We start from the raw sequence: 20837 nt of genomic DNA, 5'->3' as shown, positions 1-20837 counted from the left end.
AACAGAGCTGTTTTGCATAGATAGATAGTAAGCATTGCATTGCTTACAGTCACCTATTGGATGAAATAGGAATGAAAAGGTCACTTTTCTGAAAAATATTCTATTGGTTTAGGTTTACAGGGTTTGCACCCTGTGCTTTAGAAGTTGAGACCTGGCAGCTTCAACCTCGTTGTTGAATGTTAGCTAAGATTGTGTTCACAGTGGGATGCTAGGGAGTCCCATGCTGAAGCTGGGTGCTGTGTGGGTAAATGCCACAAAAGGTGGATAATTCTTGAGTTTTTAGTATAAGCAGTGATCATATACTTGGGAGGAAAATACCTGAAAACATAGGAATGAGATCCTGTCCCAACTCGGTTGAGGTCAGTGTGAGTTACGGTGGTGATTTCCTTGGGCACAGAATCTAACTCTGTGTATGCAAGAATGACACTTAACCTGTATGCACATTAAACTCGGAAGCCAGAAATAACCAGCGTTTCAAGGCTTATTATCATCTTCCCTGCTCTGCTATATCCAGTATACCCACTGGGTCTTTTTTATTTGGCAATGGTTTTTTGATCTTGCCTAATGGCAGGACAATTCTTTTGCAGCAGCCTTCAGGTAACGAAGTAAATTGTGGTTATATTTGCAGCTTTGTTTGTCTCTGCATCTGGACTTACTAGACATGCTGTTTTGCTTGACAGAATGATTAAGCAGACTTGACAAACTCCTAGTTGTAACCTTATCTTTGCAGTCAGAAGTCTACACAAGTCAGGATAAAAGATATGTTACTCGGACTTGCAAAGGAAAATACTACAGGAATCACGAAAAGGGAAAAAAAAAATTGTTCTTGATTCAACAGCTGTTTTTGCAAGTAGAGCTTGTACTGCATATTGGTGTTATAAAAATGCAAGTGATATTACAGGTCTTTTTATGAGTCTTAAGTTTTGTTCTGGGTGTGGTGGCCTCATCATACTGTTACATCATACTGTAACCTGATGACATCTCCTGTATAAATATCTAATGTTTTGCTGTATTTAAAATAAAAAGAAGAACGACAGTGATATGAACCTGAAAGCTTGTAATTTTTAAGTAATCAATTGTGATTAGTGTCACGTTGTATTTCTTATTTCCTCTGACAAGCTGGTAACTTTTCTCATCCCTTATTTTTTTTATCACTTAAAAAAGGCTTCTTTCCGCAAACGATCCACGCAAAGAAACTGGTTGTTTACTGAAAAACCTGTGAGCATATCCAAGTATAGAATGGTACCAACTAGGAACTATTAAAAGTGCCAACTAAAAGAAAGGAATTCTAAACCGGGGAAAAATCTTACCCTTAATTTTTTGTAGTTATCTTTTTGTACCAACAGTAGATAAAAGTTTTTGGATAGAAATGTCATTTTAATTATAAGATGCCATTGAAAGGTTAAAATAGCTTCTTGTTCCAGCCATTAACCTAGCAGAGTCCAATTTTTATAAATGGGATAATTGTAAATTCACCTTTCAGTTTCTTTTTCATTTCTTCTCTCTTTCTTTCCCAGCGGACAGGAAGTGTGAATGTGACTTGGCTCTAGAGCCAAATGATCCTTATCTGCCCTTGGGATAACTTACCTAAACCGTTTTCTTCTAAGGATTTTAAAGTCAGATGATGAGAAGAATTTGCACTAAAGTTTAAGAAGCCTCCTGAAAGCCTACAGAAGCCTGACTGAATTGATGAAAAAACAAAGAGAGGAATCAGTAAACTAAGTCCTGTACCGAAAACTGGGTGGAAAAGAACAAATACTTCACTCTAGAATGACACTTTTCGACAGAAGCTCATAAAGAGCTCTGCTGCGATACCGTTACTGACACCAAATACTACATATCTCCTTGGGGAGGCCCATTTATTTTCACGGAGTATCTACCAGGTGGGTGCAGGATGGGGTGCAAGTAGGTGGTTTTGATTTTAGCAGCTGTAGTCGGGGGAAGTGGAACCAAATTTCATTGTAATCCTGGTACCTCTGACAGTACTTTGAAGGCAAATATATTTCAACGTGAGCTAAGAGTGGCAAGATCTGATTAGGTGAAGAACAGCAGAACTGCTTCCTGATTAATCAAGTAGCTGACACTTTGAGGCATTGATTCATGAAAACCTTGAACACGTAACTCATTTTAGCTGGACTTCTGTTGAACGTATATGTGAGCTAGTGCTTTATGGCTGTCCCAAGTGCTTTCCTCAATCTGGGCCTAATAGGCTGTATATTCATTTTACACTGAGGTATGGCAAATGGCTTATAGGTGTGCGTTCTTAATACAAAATAGAAGTGAAGAAAAGGATAAAAATCCATGTTTGGAAGGAGGCAGGATATGCTGTCAAGTGCTTTGTTGCATTGATGGGATTCTCAAAGTTTATGCTTGAGTGTGTCACTGTTCCTGAAAACTGATCTGGTAGGCAGTGTGCAAGGTTGGTTTTTTGCTTTGGTTTGGTTTTTATTGTTTGTTTTTATGTGGGTGCTGTATAATTTTAGTTGACCCTCTGAGAGAATGGAAGGCTTCTTCATCCTGGCCCTGAATTCTTCCCAGGGTTTGACATCTAAGCTGCTTCTCAAAAAAAAAAAAAAAAACCCAAACAAAAACAAAAAGCTAGCTTAGTAATACTCATTCCAGGTGTCAGGTGTTTCATAATGGCATTCATTGGTTATGGCCAACAGCTAAGACAAAGGTGGCACATATATTAATCAGTCTAAAGAAATAATGTTTTTCTTGCCAACCAAGTTGGTAAAGCAATTGTGTTACGTAGCATTTCTGGTGAGGTAAGCTGCGTGTCCACATCCTTGGAAAGCGTATGAATGTTGTTCAAGAAAAACTATGGATTTATTTAAAAGGTTAAATTGCGAATTAGGGCATTTAAGAGGAGAAGAGCCTCACCTGACAACCTTATTTACTTTACTTCTGATCATTGCATTTATCAGTATGTTTTTCTCCTATGCTATATAGCCTTGCTGTTTTCCACAGGTGACTTAGGGTGTCCTTGTCCCCTTGCTTTTTTTTTCTCAAACTCTACACTCTTATGTTTATATACTGCTTATTAAATATTTATTAAACATATCAAAGGGAATATTGTTGGAAGGTGCATAATATGATAAGTTGCTGGGTGCACAAGCTTCTCTTTCAGGTCACCTGAAAGGCTTGAGTGCCTGAAATCCTACCAGTTGTTTTTTAACCCTACTGCATTCTTTGATTTAATAAAAAACATTATGTTTCCCTCTATGCCTTGCTAAATTCAGACCTTCATTTCGCTTCTGTTGTTGTAGTAGTACTTTAGCCTTTAACAACACCATAGACTGTAGCGACACAAAAGCCTACTTCAACATGTAAGTAATATAAAATTTCTGTATGTTTTCCATTTTTGTGATATGCTGACAGAGAAGAATAATGAAAAAACAATATGGTCTTGTTAGATGTTAGTATAGGCTTAAGTAAGTGTGTATACAACTGATGCACTCATATCTTTAGATTTGTGTAGTGATTAGCATATGTATGTTTGTGAAAGTTCCAAAAGATCTCAATACCAGTGTTGTTAAGTACCTCAGAAGAGCCTTCTAGTTGTGTTTTGTAGAGATTAATGGGCTAATATGTGTCATTCCAGCAATATGTTACCAGTGTTAGATTTCTTATGTGGGAAATAGGATTTATTATTTTCCAGATGTTAGAAATTTTGATTCCTTCCTAGGATGATAATTTATGCCTGTTTGGGGGTGCAGTTAAAGAAGGAAAGGTAATAAACCAGGTGCAGTGACAGCAAGTAGTTTTACATGACAGTAGGGAATTGGCAAGATTTCTTTTGAAGTTGACTTTTGTTAAAGTATAGAAAAGGTGTGATAGCAGAATCCAGTTAATCACAGTAAGTCATCATTTCAGCCACCATGCTACTGCTACCACTTCATTTCTTTTTCTAGTCTCTTACCCAAGAACTGCTTTGTAACATGCATGAATATAGACAAATACCTTTGGATAAGGTGATGATGTCTTCAGGGTCAAAGCCTTTATAATGGGACAATGGTTCCACAATCATTATTGCCAAATATATGTGCAAACGGATCAGCCAGCAATAAAAATTTGATCCAGATCATGCAGTGATGCACAATCCCATTTCTGTCAATTTAGTCAAAGTACATCAAGGCAGCAAAAAACATAAATTCTTGTTTCTATCAGCTTCAGGAGGGCAGGACATACTTGATGCCATATAAATCTTTCTGATAAAAAAGTTAACCTGCCAAAATTTGAATTCGTTAACCTGAACAAATTTGAATTCGTAGAATTTGTTTATGCTGTGTCATTTCTTTCTTTCGTGTGACCTCGATTTTTTCTGATCCGGTACAGGGAACTTGAAAGTCACACTTAATATATCACTGAACTGTGACAGGAGACGCTTCTTAGGCAGATTTCAGCTCGTCTTCTGTATGCCATACCAGGTAAGAGAAGTAGACCTCTAAAAGACACAGGCATAGCAAATGTAAAGGAAAATAGATGGGAAGCCTTTTAGCCATATTTCAAATTTTAAGTCTAAATTTAGGGTTGGGTGTTTTGTTTTGGTTTTTTCCCAGACTTTACAATTTAGTATGGAAAGATCTGCCTTTTCCTCCCTCCTTTTCTGTTTCTTATTCTTCCTCTAGTTCCCATTACTCCATAGTCTTGGCTGATAAATTTACTATTTTATTCTGCAGTTTTGCACATACAAGAATTCTTTGTGCTCTTCCACAAACATTGCCTATCACAAAGTTTTGCTCACAAAAGCCAGCAAAATAAAGCGTATGTAAGTTGCTGGTGAGTTTTAGTTTTGGTGGCAAGATGAGCAAGAAACGTTTTAGCATTGTCTTTACGATTCTAACATCAAGAAAACAGTTCAAGCTCTTGAAATATAAAATTGTTTTTCAGGTTTTGTTCAGTTGTAACTCCAAAGCATCTATAGAAATCTAGCATGGGATGAGATTTTTAAAATTAAGGTGCTGAGGATAGGATGTGCTGGGAAATTTGAGGTGGACTGAATATGGGAAGAACTTGGGCTTAAGGTTAGATTTGAAGTGGCCATTGTTGCTGCTCGATAATATTGATAGTATTGAACATGTGAACTCTTTTGGGCCCTCCTAAGCCTCTTGATACAAGCAGATCGATGACTGAGTTCTCACCTGAAACACTTACCAGGCTGCTTTAGTAGCTTCATGGACATTGTGCATTGAACTCTTGTAGTGAAACGCAGCCGGTCTTCACAATACTAAATTTCCTGCCTTGTGCATTAAGTTGTGTGGAATTGGATGGGTGGAAAACGTATAATCTTAATCTTGTGAATTAATGGAGAAATAATTGTTTCAGGCAAACCTAACAACTAGGAGGGTTTTAAGTGCACTGATTAAGAAACAATCCAGTGCAAATGAAGAAACAGTGGAATGATAGGTGCTGTTATCATCATTTTACTTGATTTTGAATTGAGATTAATAACTAAACATGGGCTGTATGTTCACCATATAACATGGCTTTTGGAACTCACCTCCTGTGCTTCACAGTAGCATTTCATTTTGGTGCAGCTCGGAGGTGGGAGGGGTGATGGTAAGCGTGGGTATTGCTGCATCATGACAAGAGCTGGAAACATTGGCCCGTGTTGCATAAATATAAGAAGAAATTAATTTATTTTAAAAGCCCTAATTTATTCCAACCAGGGGAATCCCCAGTGAATAATTATGCAATTAAAAAAACCCTTTTTATCATAATACACCAACCCTTTGTCCAGTAACTTGTCAGATTAATTTAATTAAAAAACACAGTCTTAAAAATATACTTGTCTGCAATTCAAAGTGTGTAATCCCTTGAGATGGAAGCGCTAGTTAAACATGAGTACAGCCAAATGTAATTCTGCCACATTAGTGTGTATTACAGTATATTAATTTAGAGAACAAGTTCCATAGATGACTGATCATTAATGTTTATTATGATTACATTATAGTAATCTTTGTTTAGTCAATAAACATTTACGCTGAATCAAAAAATGATGGTGTAGTGTGTCATATTGCAGCCACTTATCCATGTTCAGATAATTTTGCCCTAATGATACAGCAAGCATACATGGCTTTTTGTTAATTGGTTATACATTAGGCACTCTTTTTTCCCATGTGCTTGCACTCTGCCAGATGAACGAGTGGATGTGATAAGAAAATAGCTGCACTGTTTCAGACAACAAAAGAGTATTTCCAAAACCTCTTTGCTAGTAATGGGTAGAAATAATCACTTTACTTTAGTGCTTTCAGAAGTGGGAGTGGTTGATACATGCAGATATTTATATGTAGTATGGAAACAGTTTTTATTTCAATATGACATGCTTATTTCTTCCAATAAATAGATCTTTGACTCTTTCCAGCAGAGAAGGAGTGGTCGGGCTGGGGGGAAAAGAAACTGTGCGTACATATTTCATGGTCATTGAAATGACAATATGTCACTGGTTTCCCAGCAGAGGAGGAAAAGGAGTGATGGACAGTCTGTAGGTTCAAAGTATAACCTGCTTTGTTTACCTACCCGCTCCAGTCCTGCAACAGAGGTGATCACAAGCGTTACTGAGGCAGGCAAGTTGCAATGTACTTTGAGATTGGACATAGTATGTAACTGTGGGAAAATGTTTTATTACGTGAGTGAGGTCTGCATGGCAGCTTGCGGTCCAGAGTCAGCTCTCGGAGGAAAGACAGTAGGGGACAGAGTTGGATTTATGTATTCCACAGGGCTTGTTCGTGGCCCAGGACATCCCAAATCGCAACACAGCCCCTGCCGCAGGAAGGGTGTGCTTGTGCTGCACTAGGCAGTAAACCTGTACTTCTGTATCTCTTTCCCGCTCCAGCATCTTTACTATTTTAGGTAATTATGTTCTAAATTTTCTTCTATACAAATGTGCGTACGTGTAAAAAAGCTAATGAGTACACTGTTCTCCCCCAAGGTTCTCTCTGAGAGGAAAAATAATTCTAGAAACTAAACTTCTCATTTCAGGAGTGTACTACACAGTGTTTACTATCCTCCCTGCTGAGAATTTACCTCCTTGCACAGTGTAGCAAATGTTGCTTTATCTATTTTATATACAGTGGATGTTTGCTTTAAATGAGTGCAGTGCTGGTTAAAAATTACCCAGTTGATGGCTTCAGAAACTGAAGTCTGATTTGTCGTCAGAACAAGTAGCACATAGGCACCTCCTCCCCTCCCTTCAACGTTAATAAATTTTTGTTCTGAACAGGGTTTGAACCAATGGGGGTTAAGAGGATGCTTCAAAATTACCCATATAATTTTTGATAAAAATGGCAACTCTTTCTCTTGCTACTGATCTCTCCTGTCTTTGCTGCTATACGTCCATGTGGTGAACAGAGGGTTTGCTTTGTATTCACACTGAATTCATGCTAGTAACTCAGTGGTGAAAGTTGTTTGTGTACCAGGTTATTGAGCTATCAAGCTTCACCAAACTCTGTATCACAAATGAAACCCGTTGCTTAGAAAATTACAGTCTGGTTGCCACTATAACTGTAAGTACTAAGGGAATACGAACAACCACATTTACTCATTAGTCAGGTTTCATCATTAACAGTTGGAGAAGAAAAAGTATAGTGAGGTGAATTCTTAAGCCTTAATAATTTAGGAAGTTGTACCAATAAGAGAACTGTCTGCAGATTGCAGATAGAATTCTGTTCAAGCAAATATCAGAGTAGCAGTAAGAAATGTAGTGGACTAAAGAAACACCTTGTCTGCGGTTATGGATTTTTTATCCCATTTGTTTCTGGGTGGTCTACAGCCTTGGAGGTTCATTTATTCATGCGCAGCTTGAGAGCTCAAAATCTGATTGTGCCAGGAGTGGGAGAGATGAGAAGAAAGAGAAATTCAGGCAGGAGAATTGGACATCAGCAAAGCAGAGGGTTGTGTTAACCAGCAGATTTGGTTGTGGTTACAGGTGAAAAATTAGGCACAGAGGAACAAAGTCAAGGTGAAGGAACTAGGGAGAAGTTGGAAAAAAAAGAGTTGTGGTGGAAGGGAAAACAGAGATGAACAAAAGGGAAGGCTAGACAGAAAGAAGGAGAAAGGAGGAACTTGGTGGATGGGAAAACGGGAAAACAAAGTGAGGGTAGTTAAATCAAGGGAGAAGTAAAGAGCCACTTGAATGGGCACAGAGCAGCATGGCTGAAAACACAGTCATGGAGGCAACAGCAAGTATCGGGTCACCGACTCTCCCTTCCTCACATTCCCAGCCAGCGCCAGGTTTACCAGAGAGTTGGCATTCGGCTGAACAGAAGACAGGATTATCCCATCCCATCTCGAAGTGGGAATGTTGAAAGAGTGTGAGCACAAAAAGCCAGGGGCGAGTTGCCAGCAAAAATTGGCATCACAACCAGAGTCCCTAGACCTAAGAGCAAGTAATGCCTGGGAGTGAGGAAGTAGGGTTTGGGTGCAGACTCTGTGCAGATGTTCCGCACTGTGGGGATGAGGATCAGAGAAGTACCAACTACCCCGTAGCATGCTGTCCACAGTAGTTGCTCTGCCAAGTTGAGACACCAGCCAGGATTTCTGCTTGGTGCTAGGCTCTGCCAGGTGGCTCTGCCATGGAGAGTTATTTTTTTCATGGCCCAGGCTTACGATGCAGATGTGCTCCGAGTGACCCAGGTGTTGGAAGAGTAAAGCCACATTTCCATGTGGATTCAAAACTCCAAAGAAACAAAGCAATTCACTTGTTTGGGGTATTGGGTAATTAAAGAATAATGCTTTAGTATTTATCCAGGAGTAAATACTGGAAAAAAAAAGCCAGCTGCATGAACTTGGGCTTCTTCCCAAGTTTAGGACAATATATGCAATCACCAAGTAAATGCTGTTCTGTTTTCCAAGCACTGAATGGATGAGCCTAGTAGAAAATTGCTTTCTGAGGAATCAGTGGTGTTTGATCAGTGTGTAACTTGGTATGATAGAGCACAGAGACTCATGACAGGGAGACTGTCTTCCTTTCTTTCTGATTTTCAAGGCTGTGTCTCAATCCATCACAGGAATTAACCTTTGTGTGTGCTCCATCTCTGATCATTGTATGCAAAGAAGCTCAAAATCTCCCAAACTAATGTGATATAGAAAGGATAAAGCCTTTGGATTCTTTTTAAGGCCATATGCATTTAATTTTTACTTTTACTCTTTCATTTTAACATAATATTTTTCATCTTAGCCTGAAAAGCAGATAAGTTCTTACATTATTTCTAGGATAGAGTTGTGATGCTACAGCACAGTTTTATTTCATATAGAGATGGGTAGTTTTAACCGTTATAAATTCTTTACTGTTTTTATTCATTCTGAAAGAATAGAGATCTCAACATGTAAGAACACAAACCATGTTAAAATTTATGCACAAGGTAAATGCTGAACAGTTGCAGGAATATTTCTAATATTGTGCTTTAAATCTTAGCATGACATTTTTATGTGTTAAGTGATATGGAAATCAATTGATATAGATGCAATTAGGAATAGCGATTATCCTTTTAAAGTTGATTGAAATATCCATACTTAATTGGATAACCTTTTGTAAACTTGCATTGAACTTTTCAAAAGAATAATTTTCTAATTGTAAATATTAATTTACCAACCTGTGTATCACCATCCTTCAAATTCTTTAATTTTTTTTTTTAAATTTGTTGCATTATTTTTTTGTTTGAAAATTAATTTATCATGGAAAGTTTGGTTAAAGATGTTTTGAAATTGCAGAGAACGTGACCAGTTCTAGAAATTTGTATATATTTATCTTTGCTGCACCAAAATCAATGGAACTTATTATAGCAGTAAATTTAATTGGGGATTAGAGCCCAAATGGAAAATTTAGTAAAATCAAAGCTGTTTAAATTGTCTTGAATTCCAGGGTTCAGGAACACTTCTCATCAATGTCAATGTGTGGAAGTAACACTAGAATATTTACTTTTCCAGGCTTCACAGTATTTTTGTTTTGAAAAGGGTATTTCGATTCTGTGCAAAACCGGAGATGCAGCCGTGCAGCTTTGCTGGCTGCCTGCAAAGCCTCATTGTGCAGCTGGCATCCTTGCAGAGTACGGAAGACCAGGCTGTAGCGTGAATCTGTGCTGGCTCTCAGGGTCAAAGGAGAAGTCACTGCAGCAATCAGGAGACCCGTTTTATTTTGAGAATGATTTCGTCCATCCATCTCTTGTTATTTGTGTGGTGGTTTTGTTCTTGGTTGTTGGTTTGGTTTTGGTTTTTTCTTACATGCATCTCTTTTCAGTTCTGGTCAGTATGGTACAGCTGGGTGTTTAGATCACAGATCTACACATCTCTATCGCAGAGTATCGGCCTGACTTTAGGGCCCTATACATTCTCTGACAGATGCAATCTGCTGTCAGATATAACAGAGAAGCTCAGCTGTAGGTTATAGGCTCCCTCTGCCTTCATCCCTTGGTGCTGGGTGAAGGTACAGCAACAAGCAGGACCGTACCACATCTCCTCCCTACCTGCAGCCTCTCAGCATGCAGCAGTAGCAGCTTGTTGCCCACTATCATAGAATGGTTTGGTTTGGAAGGTACCTTAAAGATCATGAGTTCCATCCCCCTGCCATGGGCAGGGACACCTCCCACTAGACCAGGTTGCTTAAAGCCCCATCCAGCCTGACCTTGAACACCTCCAGGGATGGGGCATCCACAGCTTCCCAGGGAAACCTGTTCCAGTGTCTCACCGCTCTCAGCGTAAAGAATATCTTCCTAATATCTAATCTAAATCTCCTCTCTTTCGGTTTGAAACCATTACCCCTCATCCTGTCACTATCATGATGCTAGGAAGGCAAATGAGGCACCAGCTCTTGCAGGAAAAGTGGTGGGGTTTTGTTTGGGTTCTTCGTCCAGGGGAAACACTATACCAAATGTTTCCAGTAGTTTGGGGAATCTGGGTCCTAGTTGTAAACCTTTGCTACTTGTTTGGTTCCATATACAGTATAAACTACTGCCTGACACAAAGAAAGAGGAGAAGCAAAGAGAGAGTAGAGGGAGAGAGAGGAAAGAGGGTAGCTGGGAAGTGTTATTATGGCAGCTATAGATTTAAAAAGTAATAAAAAAAAATAAATTAGAAAACAAACCACTTGCCTGCTGCCAAGTGAAACACCAGAGTTTCTATGGCCTGATAATTTGTAGAAACTCCAAAGAAGAAAAGATTTTCTGTATTTTCACCTGCATCGCAGATCTCGGATAACGCCAATGTTAAAAAGTACTGGTATTTTAAAATGAGTCAGTATGTGCTCCATTCTCCCAGGCTCCCCGCTCCCCCAGTGTTTTGCCCAAAACTGGGAGCAGAAGCTGGGAGAACACAAGGAGTCGGCTGGGCATTGGTGCTGCAGCGGCAGCCGGGGGATCCGGGCTGGGGAGCTTGCAGGCGGGAAAGGCTGATGTGTGAAGAGGCAGTGAGCAGGGAGGGAACGCTGCTATCAACCATACTGCTCGTGTTACTTGCTTGGGTGTACAACTGCTCTGCTGCCGAACCAGAGTTTCCTTTTTTAAAAGCTAATCTCTGCATTGTATATGTGGAAGTACAGTAATCCTCTTGATTTTATTTATTGTGTCCCAAAAATCCGTCTAGGTTGTGACAGACCGACTCTCTGAGTAGCAAGGCAGGCTTTTGACATCAGCTGAACTAGACCCAAATCAGTCCTTAAAATAAAGGAGGCCAGAAGAACCACAGGCCTGTGTGCTCGCCCTGGCAGCTGGTCCTCCGGGTGTCTACTTCCTATGCACGGTCTAGCTGATTTTCACCGACATATTGCCAGCAAAGAATGGTAGGTTGATAAAGAATATGAAAATAAATGATGTCAAATACCTGAAACAAACTGCTAACGAAGAACATGGGCTTTGGTTTCAGTAGTGTGGGAAATACACTGAGCAAAAATATTATTTAGTACAGACGACCTATGGGAAGAAAAGCAGGATGCTTTGAATACACTTTTCACTAGTATATTATATACTCAGCTCATGTGTTGCTGTGTTTATAAATTCCGTAGCAAAGTTCCTGCAGTATTGTAAATAATAAAATAATCTTCTGAAACCACTTTACCTGGTTTTGTAGACAATGCCGCTTAGCAAATACTGGCTGTACGTAGAATTCTCATCCTATCAAAATGTAAATTGCAGACTGATGTTACACAGTGAGCTATGTCACACCTTTTAAATGTAACAAAGAATATCAGTGGAAGGCAAAAAAGAAGAGAAACCACGCTATTTAAATTTGAAGAAGAACATATCTGACAGCTGAGTGAACAAAAAGAATAGGCATCAAAGACGTCTGTGCCTTGACAAATGTTGGGAGGAATCCCTCGCCTTTGTTTGGACTATCTGTAGATGCGAGTTCATTATCAAGCAGTTCTGCGTGCGTGACTGCCTTTATTTTTGATAAAGTAATGCTCTTTTAGGGCTGTCAGTAAGTAATAACCTTGCCTGTGGAGGGATATAGGATGTGGTATTTTTGTAAAATACTTCCAAATTTCTTTTATTAATAAAAAGCTTGTAGTTTGGCTCTTTTGAGGGCTTTTTTTACTGCTTTTTTGGTGGGGTGAGGTAGGGGAAGGCACTAAATCTGACAGTTTACTAGAAACGATGATACGTGGCATGGAACGCTATTAAGGAGATTATGTTATCTCCTAGGAACAGAGAATGCTGCGGTCAACGGGAAATCAATTTCCGAGGGTGCTACAGTAAATTTGTCTTGTAACTGGAAACTTTCTAATTGCTGCCCCAAGGGAACAGTAAGCTGAAAACCAGACAGATGGTTTCTTCCTCATTTCCCTTATTCTTTGATTCCGTCTAAATTTTTTCTAGCTTCCGAATAACTTTGTTTTTTAAACGTCTGCAAATGTTTTAACGCTATCATAGTTGCTCTCGCTTGTACAGTAACTTTGCTGTTCAAAAGCCAGATGTTTTTCAGCAGGTTTTGGGGGAGATTTAAATCTGTCGTCTTTAGATTGAGCCACTACTGCTTACTGTAGAGTTAGCAATTAGTCTGAAGAAGAAATTGTTTTTTATTCCATGCTATGCAGCAGGAAGATTGTATCTTTTTTTTTTCTCTCTTTTTTTTTTACTTCAAGCAGGGGCTCAAGGAGATGGCTTTTCTTCCTCTTCCATCAATTCATTGAGACTTTCATTACTCACGTCATCTGAAAAGCATTCTAGTGTCAAAGATATAGCCTAGTTTTTATGACTTATGATTTTATTTATGATTTATGGTTAAAATTCAATAGAATGGAAAGGCCTGGTGTAAATAGGTACTTTAGAAGAAAGGTAGAGCCCCATTTCCTTACAACAGCTTTGGGAAATACTTGGTTGGGATGAAGTCTGTGAAGATCAGATATATCGAACAGTGGCTTTCTTTGTTCTTAAAGCTTGGCTGAATGCAGGTGGTAGTCTGTGAAAACAAAATTGGAAAACATAACAGAAAAATAAGTCACAAAGAGTTTACTGTGTTCAAGTTCCAGCTTCAGCAAGGAGCAGAAAGGACAGCTTGAAATAGTTGAGTTGAAGGTTAAGAGGTAGGAATACAAATGTGAGCTATAGGTTGAATTCGGAGCCATGTGAAGACCTCTCCGTATGATTACATTTACATTACATTTGTACAAGATGTAAATGTTTTGTTTAGGAAAAAAACATTGGGGGGAAATTGTTCAAATAAGATAGAATAAGTCAGCTTTCCTTTTTTTTTTTTTTTGCAACTACGCTTTGCTTCAAAACATTTTTAAATTTTGTTTATTCAAAGTAGATACTTACATACCATTTACTCCTGACCATCACAGGGACACATGATCAGATAATATACCAAGTATTTATGAGTAAACTGTGTCAATTACTAAATCATCTAGAATATCTCCAACAAAGTAGTTGCTAAAAAAACAGGCATTATCACACTAGTTGCTAATTGTCAATTTTAGAAATGTCTGAATACCACTCAGAATAATAGTAAACAAATAAATTACTGATTGGAATATAAATCGCTAAGTATTTTTTTTTAATCGTAATTTAAAAACAACAATGGAGTTATCATTTTGAATACCATGTGGTAAAATTAACGTTAACTGAAATATCTGGCCCTGAATTGCTTTCATTTTTTTAAGAAAATTGTTGCTCAGTGAGAAATTGCATAATTTTCTCTTTTGAACTTAATGGGACTTTTCTCTCTATGTGCTTTTAAATTTAGAATTTCCTGTAAATGGAGATAATTATTTTCAACAAGAAAAAAATAAAATTGTTGTAAAATAGTTGGTAAGCGTTTGAAAATCTTCAGAGTGGTAGAACTGCGTTTATATTTTATCTGCAGTTCAGCAAGTTATGGAAATGTATGGTTGTCATTGGTGATAATTATTATTACATTAATATCAGACCTGTGAAATGCTTTGAAAATTTGTGGAAAACCTTCATTATCCATCCGAAGCACTTTTAAATATTATGATGGCTAGCAGGTGCTTGTTTTACTGTAGTACCTGGGACCTCTAGTAATATACTAGGATGCAAATTTGTTTTGCCTGTATAAGCTGAAACCCAAAGGATAAGACTTCACGTTAGCTGGTTAGAGCCTGGCTCTAGTTCACACAGGTAATACCTGCGGTCACTCTAACGACTAATCCCTCCTCAGCAAAATAGGTAAACATCTGCTTAAAGTTAAGTAGATGTTTACTTGCTTTGTGGATGTGCATTTTATTTCTAGAAAACTACTTTTATATATGCCTTCTCTGGTTAAAAAAAAATAAATAAATGGGTGGTATCTAGCTTTCATACTTGTAGGTCTGGAATAAACCTACTTATCCTACTTAAGCTTTGGGACATGCAGGGTGGGCAGCAACAAGCAGGAAGACTGACTGGTCTTGTTTGGGTTTCGTCCAAAATAATTTCCCAGTTTCGGTACTTTGAAGTAGCAATACCATATCTAACCTTTTGGCAGAGAGTATGCTTTTATATGCCTTTTCTCAAGAGCCATGCCATAAATGTCTCTGTTCTGTTTTTTTTTATTATTATTATTTAACATGCTTTGATGAATCCAAACTGGTATGAAGCAGGGGTTTTAAATTAAATTAAAAGGAGAGTATGGAAAGCTCAGTTTCTTTCTCGCCTCCACACCCGAGTCTGGACTTTTAATTTAAAGGAAGTACTCCTATTGCTACTTGGAGCAGCTGCTTGGAGAAACGGATCTTCTAAATCGTATTCTACACTCCCGATGCTCGCTTTGGGTGCGTTAGTATTCTGTTTACAAAGCACTCTGCAGAGTGTTTGACAAAAAGCAGTGATTACGCACAGGAAGTGCTGTTTTTTCAGTTTTTTATGCGTTAATGCTCATTTGAAATTTTCATGAAGCTCTTTCATGTGAAATGTGCAGTATAAAATGTTTCCCGTAATAAGACTTAAAACTGCTATAGAGTAAGTGATTTTGTTGGAGGGATATAGAGTGTATATGTTCTTCATCGGAGAAATAAAATTAAGGAAAAAATAAGAAGGTATAGGTTATTTCTGGAAGTGAATTAATCTGCAATTCCAATGTTTATCATTAAAAATGTGTAACATGTAAGTATTTTTAAAAAGAACTGCTGCACCTCCCCCCCCATAAAACCAGATCAGTTTGCTATTATTGTATGTAGCTTTTCTTTTTTGGACTGCTGTTTTAAAATACTTCTATGGTACTCTATGTTGTGAGAATATGGTGCCCAAATGCAGATGAACTGGTTCCTCAACAATAATTGTGCAGAGTTTAGAGGTTGACGGTGATGGTTGTTTTCTTTTTATATCTGTATAGTATGTAAAAGATGCCACATTGTGATGACAGCTACTATTGTTTATTTTTGTAGGGTTGACCCAAGGACCATTTCATCCTGCAAGAATCAGTTAGCAAGATCTGCATAGACTTGCTCCTAAGGGAAAACATGTCTGAGATTGACTATGAGAAGTTAGCTGAAATAGGTAAATATTTTTTATTATACTTCAAATGGCATCTGTGTAGAGTTACAGGTGATTTAATAGAGCATCTTCAGTAAGTGAGAGGCTTCACCAACATCTTGTAATACTTTTTGGAGCAATCCAATATGAGTTACAGCCACTGTACTGATGTGTACCCTATTAAAGGCATTAGGGTTGAAGGTTAGTTTAATACATGCAGCTTTTATGAATTACTGGTAGATGTTCCTAGTGCAATTCAAGGCTATTGGAATATCACCATCATCACATATTGTGGCACAAATGGGAGTCATTACTCCAAAGAGACAAGTATTGAATGAGCATAGAGATTGCTGTATTGCATGTTATCTCCGAAGATGTTAGTTGCACTGAGCAATACGACCACGGCATTAGGGGACTCATCATTTTGAAAGATCAGCGTTATTTTTTTTTTTCCTTGCATTTTTGAGGATGCCAGGCTGAACGCCAGAACAAGAGTCTTCCAGAGCTTTCCCCCATGCCTCCTGCCTCAGCCTCCCTTTCCCTGTCCCTTACCTTAGCTCTGATTTCTCCATATCGTGACTTCCAGCAGCAGCAGGCTGGCTCTCTTTTCTTTTTTTTTTGAATCAGGGCCTGTTTCAAAAGCCACTGAAAGCAATTTTCCCCTCAGCCTTGGCAAGCTCTGGATCAGGCCCCCTCATGTTGTCTCCCAGCCTGGGCTGAACAGTGATAACACTGTGAATAGTAACAGATGATCCTCTGCTGTGGCTCATGGAGCAGGGCAACAAACTCCTCTATCATTTGCAGGAGAAGAATGGAGCTGAGGCCTCCCTCCGTTTGGAACAATGAGTCTTCTTTTCTATTTGTGTTTACTACGAAACATCTCTTTGAGCTCTGGTCCTCAGAGTTTAAAAAAAAAAAAATCAAATTAGAAAAGGAAAATAAAAAGAATATACAAAGGATTATCTTATTAGGTTAGGGTTAACTAGCTTTTCAGTAGATGCTGGGACTTCTTTAGTCCCCGTGAATAACTGCAGTACAATAGCTGTGTGTACTTACTTTGCTTCTCTAGTTTTTTGCTACATTTCAAAACAAGATAGCTTGATATCTATACTTGGTTTACAAACCCTTACCCTTACTTTTTGAAAACGTGTCTATTTTTATGTACATAGTACAAAATAATTTTTTACGGAAGGAGTTGGTCTCTGCCTCTCTGTACTAAAGCCTGTGGTTAATGTATTTGTTGTTTCTATGGTGTTTAACTTCAATATACATTTCACTTTTAATAAAGCCTGTTAAGTTTCAGTGGATTGTGGTAAATGCTTCACAGCTCCTGCTTTGTGTCCCCACAGACTTGTGTTTTCTATTTCTTTTTCTCTCTCCTCTTTGCAACTTTTTGTTACTTTAGGTGGTTACAGTACTCAGATCTGAAAAAAGAACCAAAACAAACCTGCTAAACAAAATAGCATTTTCCTTGTTCTGAGTTTTAATATGACTCAAATATATAAAAACGGAAAAAATTGTGAAATTTATATACTGCATTATTTTTGCTTTATTCTTCCCGACTCTTTGAATAAAAACATTCTTTAAAGTGAAAGAATACTTCTCCAGATAAGGTTAGTGTAGCTTTTTATGTATGTTACTCTTTTAAGGGGTAGAAAAATACTCATTTTGGAGATGATAATAAGAATTTTAACTTTTTTGTTTGTATGAGGAGTACTCTAATGGTGTATTTCTAAAAGCAGATACATTATTATTTTTCTTGTAGGACTACTGATTTATTTTCTGAGGAGGCTTTAGTATGAGTTCAGACATAAAGAAATGTAGAAGTGGTACATGTGTTCCTGACTCCTCTTTGTCTTTGAGAAGCCCAGCTGCTAGTGGCATTTTTCATCCTTGTGAAATGCATTTTTGGTACAAATCATGTTAAAAATAAAAATGAGACAATAAAGCTTTCATGTGATTGTTTATAGGGTAGAAAGATACTGGGAAACTGTGAGTAGAAAGCACTGAGAAATATTTAGTAAGAGTTGTTCTCTAACACTTATTAGTTACTGGCACATAAATCTGGCTGAAATCAATACTTAATATATTCTCTCTGCTCTAGTGTGTCTTGCGTGATGGTCAAGGCATATGAAAAACGCAGATGATCAGAAGGCAAAATATTTTTGAAGTACTTTTTAAAGTGGCACTAATAATGTTATAAATAAAACTGTTAATTCTACCTTATTAAAACTTGCATGATAAGAGATGGATCATCTACAGGGGGTGGTGCACCTTATCAGAATGTTAATTTTTCTCTGTACGTGTGCCTTTTCTTCTCTTAAGCCACCAAGACACCTGTGTGTTAACGTGTCAATAGAATGGTGTTCCAGTCAGTTTCTATGCAAAGTATTGATTCTGCTCTCAGAGAGCATTCACACGGGGTGTTAATGTAGAGTAGCTGTCAATGCACGTGTTAGCGTACTGAAACTTTGATTTCTCCATTTGGGCAACCTTGAAATAAAAGGCAAGAAGCTGTGGATGGATACAACAAGCAGATTGTGGGAGTGTAGGAAATGATGAGACAACACCAGCAGTTGTGAATAGAAAGGTCACAGCACGCCAGATGTCCAGTCATTGTCGAGATTTTTGTGAACGTCACAGTAGATATTGATCTTAAGGAGGATGTGAAGGTAGCTTTGAGGTATTGTGGGGTTGCTTTTCCCACACGTGAGAAATGATAAAGAACAAGAAACTGATTTGAAACTGCAACAAATGATAATAAAGGCCTATGTTTTGTCAAACTGAGTTAAAATTCAACCCGTCAATAATGTATTGGATGCAAAACTTTTTCTCTGTTCATTAGCACTTAAGCATTTTTGCTTGCTCCTTCAGAATTGCAGAAAGATGAAGCAGAAGACACGCAGTCAGAACAGGAAGAAACATTTATGCCTCCACCACTTGAGGATCCTGAGCTTAATATCAATCACCCCTACTATGATGTTGCGAGACATGGCATCATTCAGTTAGCAGGTATGTTTGGAAAATACTATGGCTTTACCTTACTACAACCCTTAGCACATTTTTCTTACTGTACTCCTCAAGATGATGCATAGGAATCATGTTGATGCTTTCAGCCTTCATCCTGAAAAGCAGCTGAATACTAATATGTGAACTCAGTGCTTTTCTACAGATGAATTATGAGCCAAATATTTGAGCTTAATCTTGCTTTAAAATATAACTGTAGCAATATATTATTATCTAAGGCCTAACTGTGGCTGTAACAGATCTGTACTTTATTTGTGATAAGCTATTTTGTTTCCTGAATAACCTGAAGTGTTGTGTAGCCACATGTAATCATTTTTCTAGTCTGCCCTGGAAAGGGTGTGCAGCTGAAGAGACATGGATTACCGTGTAAATACTAACAAAACTCAGAAAGGAAACTGTTGACATAAATGTTTATCACCTGACTTCCTATTGTGACATAGAGAGAAGCTATGGGTACATAGCATATTTCAATATTGAGTCATTTAATGTTTACAGTTATTTATTTTTAGAACATTCTGGCAACGTATAAGACATGAAGGCATATTTATCATATAAAAGCACTTCTTTAAAGTATGCATTGCATATTCCTTTTGGATTTAATGTGCTTGTTAAAATAGCATTAATAATCACAATCCTGAACTAAAGAAACAGATACAACAAGAAACAAATAGCAGTATTTAACACTGCTCATCCTAATGAAGTCTAAGATTGTGTTGTGTTTTGCACACTTTTTTACCTCACACGTTAGTGAGCCTAGGTTATGATTTTTCAGGAAAATTACAAACTCAGGTTATACATAGGTACCTTCCCGAATTCAAGCCATAAACAGGATGTCATCCAGGTGAATATCAGCTTTAGGAAAACCAGTCCTCTAGTGTGGTGTGATTGACTAGGGCAATGAAATCTGTGGTATTTGACTTCAGACTTATACTGGGAGGAGAATTTTACCCATAGTAACTTCTCTTCTTGACCCTAGTTATACACAGAATAATAACCTTTTACTTTCTTTGAAACTACCCCCCCAACGTAAGACTCAAATCCATAAACAAGGGAATAACAGATCCACATTCTTGTGATTCAAAAGCTACTACCCACTAGGATGTTTTTCACTCAAGCACTAGTTTGGGGATGGGGAAAATACGAAGATATCAAAGTTATTAATGAAACCATTGAGATCAAACTGACAAAGCGTGAAATAGATGTGATAACAGACACAGTGGATGCACCAAAGTCACTGTAACTGTCCACCTAAGAACCTCTTCCATCTGCTGTAGTAGGCAGTGCTACATGATAACACTTTAAAAGAGAACTTGCTCCCTATCAGTGTTTGCTTGAATTGAATTCAAAACGTTAGGTATCCTGGTTTAAATTCACTGGAGCAAATGGAGGCATTCACAAGATGAATCTTGGCTAAAATGTTGGGTTCTCTCTCATGGTTTTGTTCTTAATACTGCAGTATTTTGTAGGGGAAAAAAAGGTCCCCTAGCCATTGTTTAAGCTCAGAAAAGAGTTAATTTAGCTGCCATTTCAATCGGGAAATATATGATGGTGTTTTGCAAGTTTACTGGACAATTTAAATGCAAAGCACAAGCCAGGAGCCGTGCTTCAGAAGGCAGTCTGCACCCTCTAAAACAGCTCTGATGGTGGGATGTAAGAGAAGAACGCAGAAGTGTACATATGAATGCAGAACACGGGGAAGGTGAAATATGATGGGAAGACATGCTTCACCTCCACAAAACGAGCCCTCCCTATCCCCAGTGTTAAATGGCGTGGAGTCAGGTTTGAACGTTTTCTGGATTTAGATCGAAGTGCAGAAAGGATGAGCTCTTCAGGTCTCCTTCCCATCTTGGAAAAGGCCAGTCCCTTTTGAACAAATGATTTTAAAATTATCTCTACCTAGAT

General features: G+C 38.1%; 1 protein-coding gene across 2 annotated transcripts in view; it reads left to right on the top strand.

Moving 5' to 3' along the window:
• ARHGAP8 (Rho GTPase activating protein 8) overlaps positions 1-20837 on the top strand; it is an 80911-nt gene that overhangs the window by 7155 nt on the left and 52919 nt on the right. The window contains exons 1-2 of one of the 2 annotated variants that reach the window (XM_074168657.1): positions 15827-15932; positions 18783-18920. In XM_074168657.1, the coding sequence (XP_074024758.1) occupies positions 15896-15932; positions 18783-18920 (175 nt within the window). In that variant the 5' untranslated portion in view covers positions 15827-15895. Of the gene's footprint in view, positions 1-15826; positions 15933-18782; positions 18921-20837 lie in introns of those variants that run through there. The other variant, XM_074168665.1, reaches the window with a different exon arrangement.

The sequence above is a fragment of the Numenius arquata genome, chromosome 1, assembly GCF_964106895.1.
Source record: "Numenius arquata chromosome 1, bNumArq3.hap1.1, whole genome shotgun sequence".
NCBI lineage: Eukaryota > Metazoa > Chordata > Aves > Charadriiformes > Scolopacidae > Numenius > Numenius arquata.
Note: the sequence above shows the minus strand (reverse complement) of the source record. Positions and strands in the feature narration are given on the sequence as shown.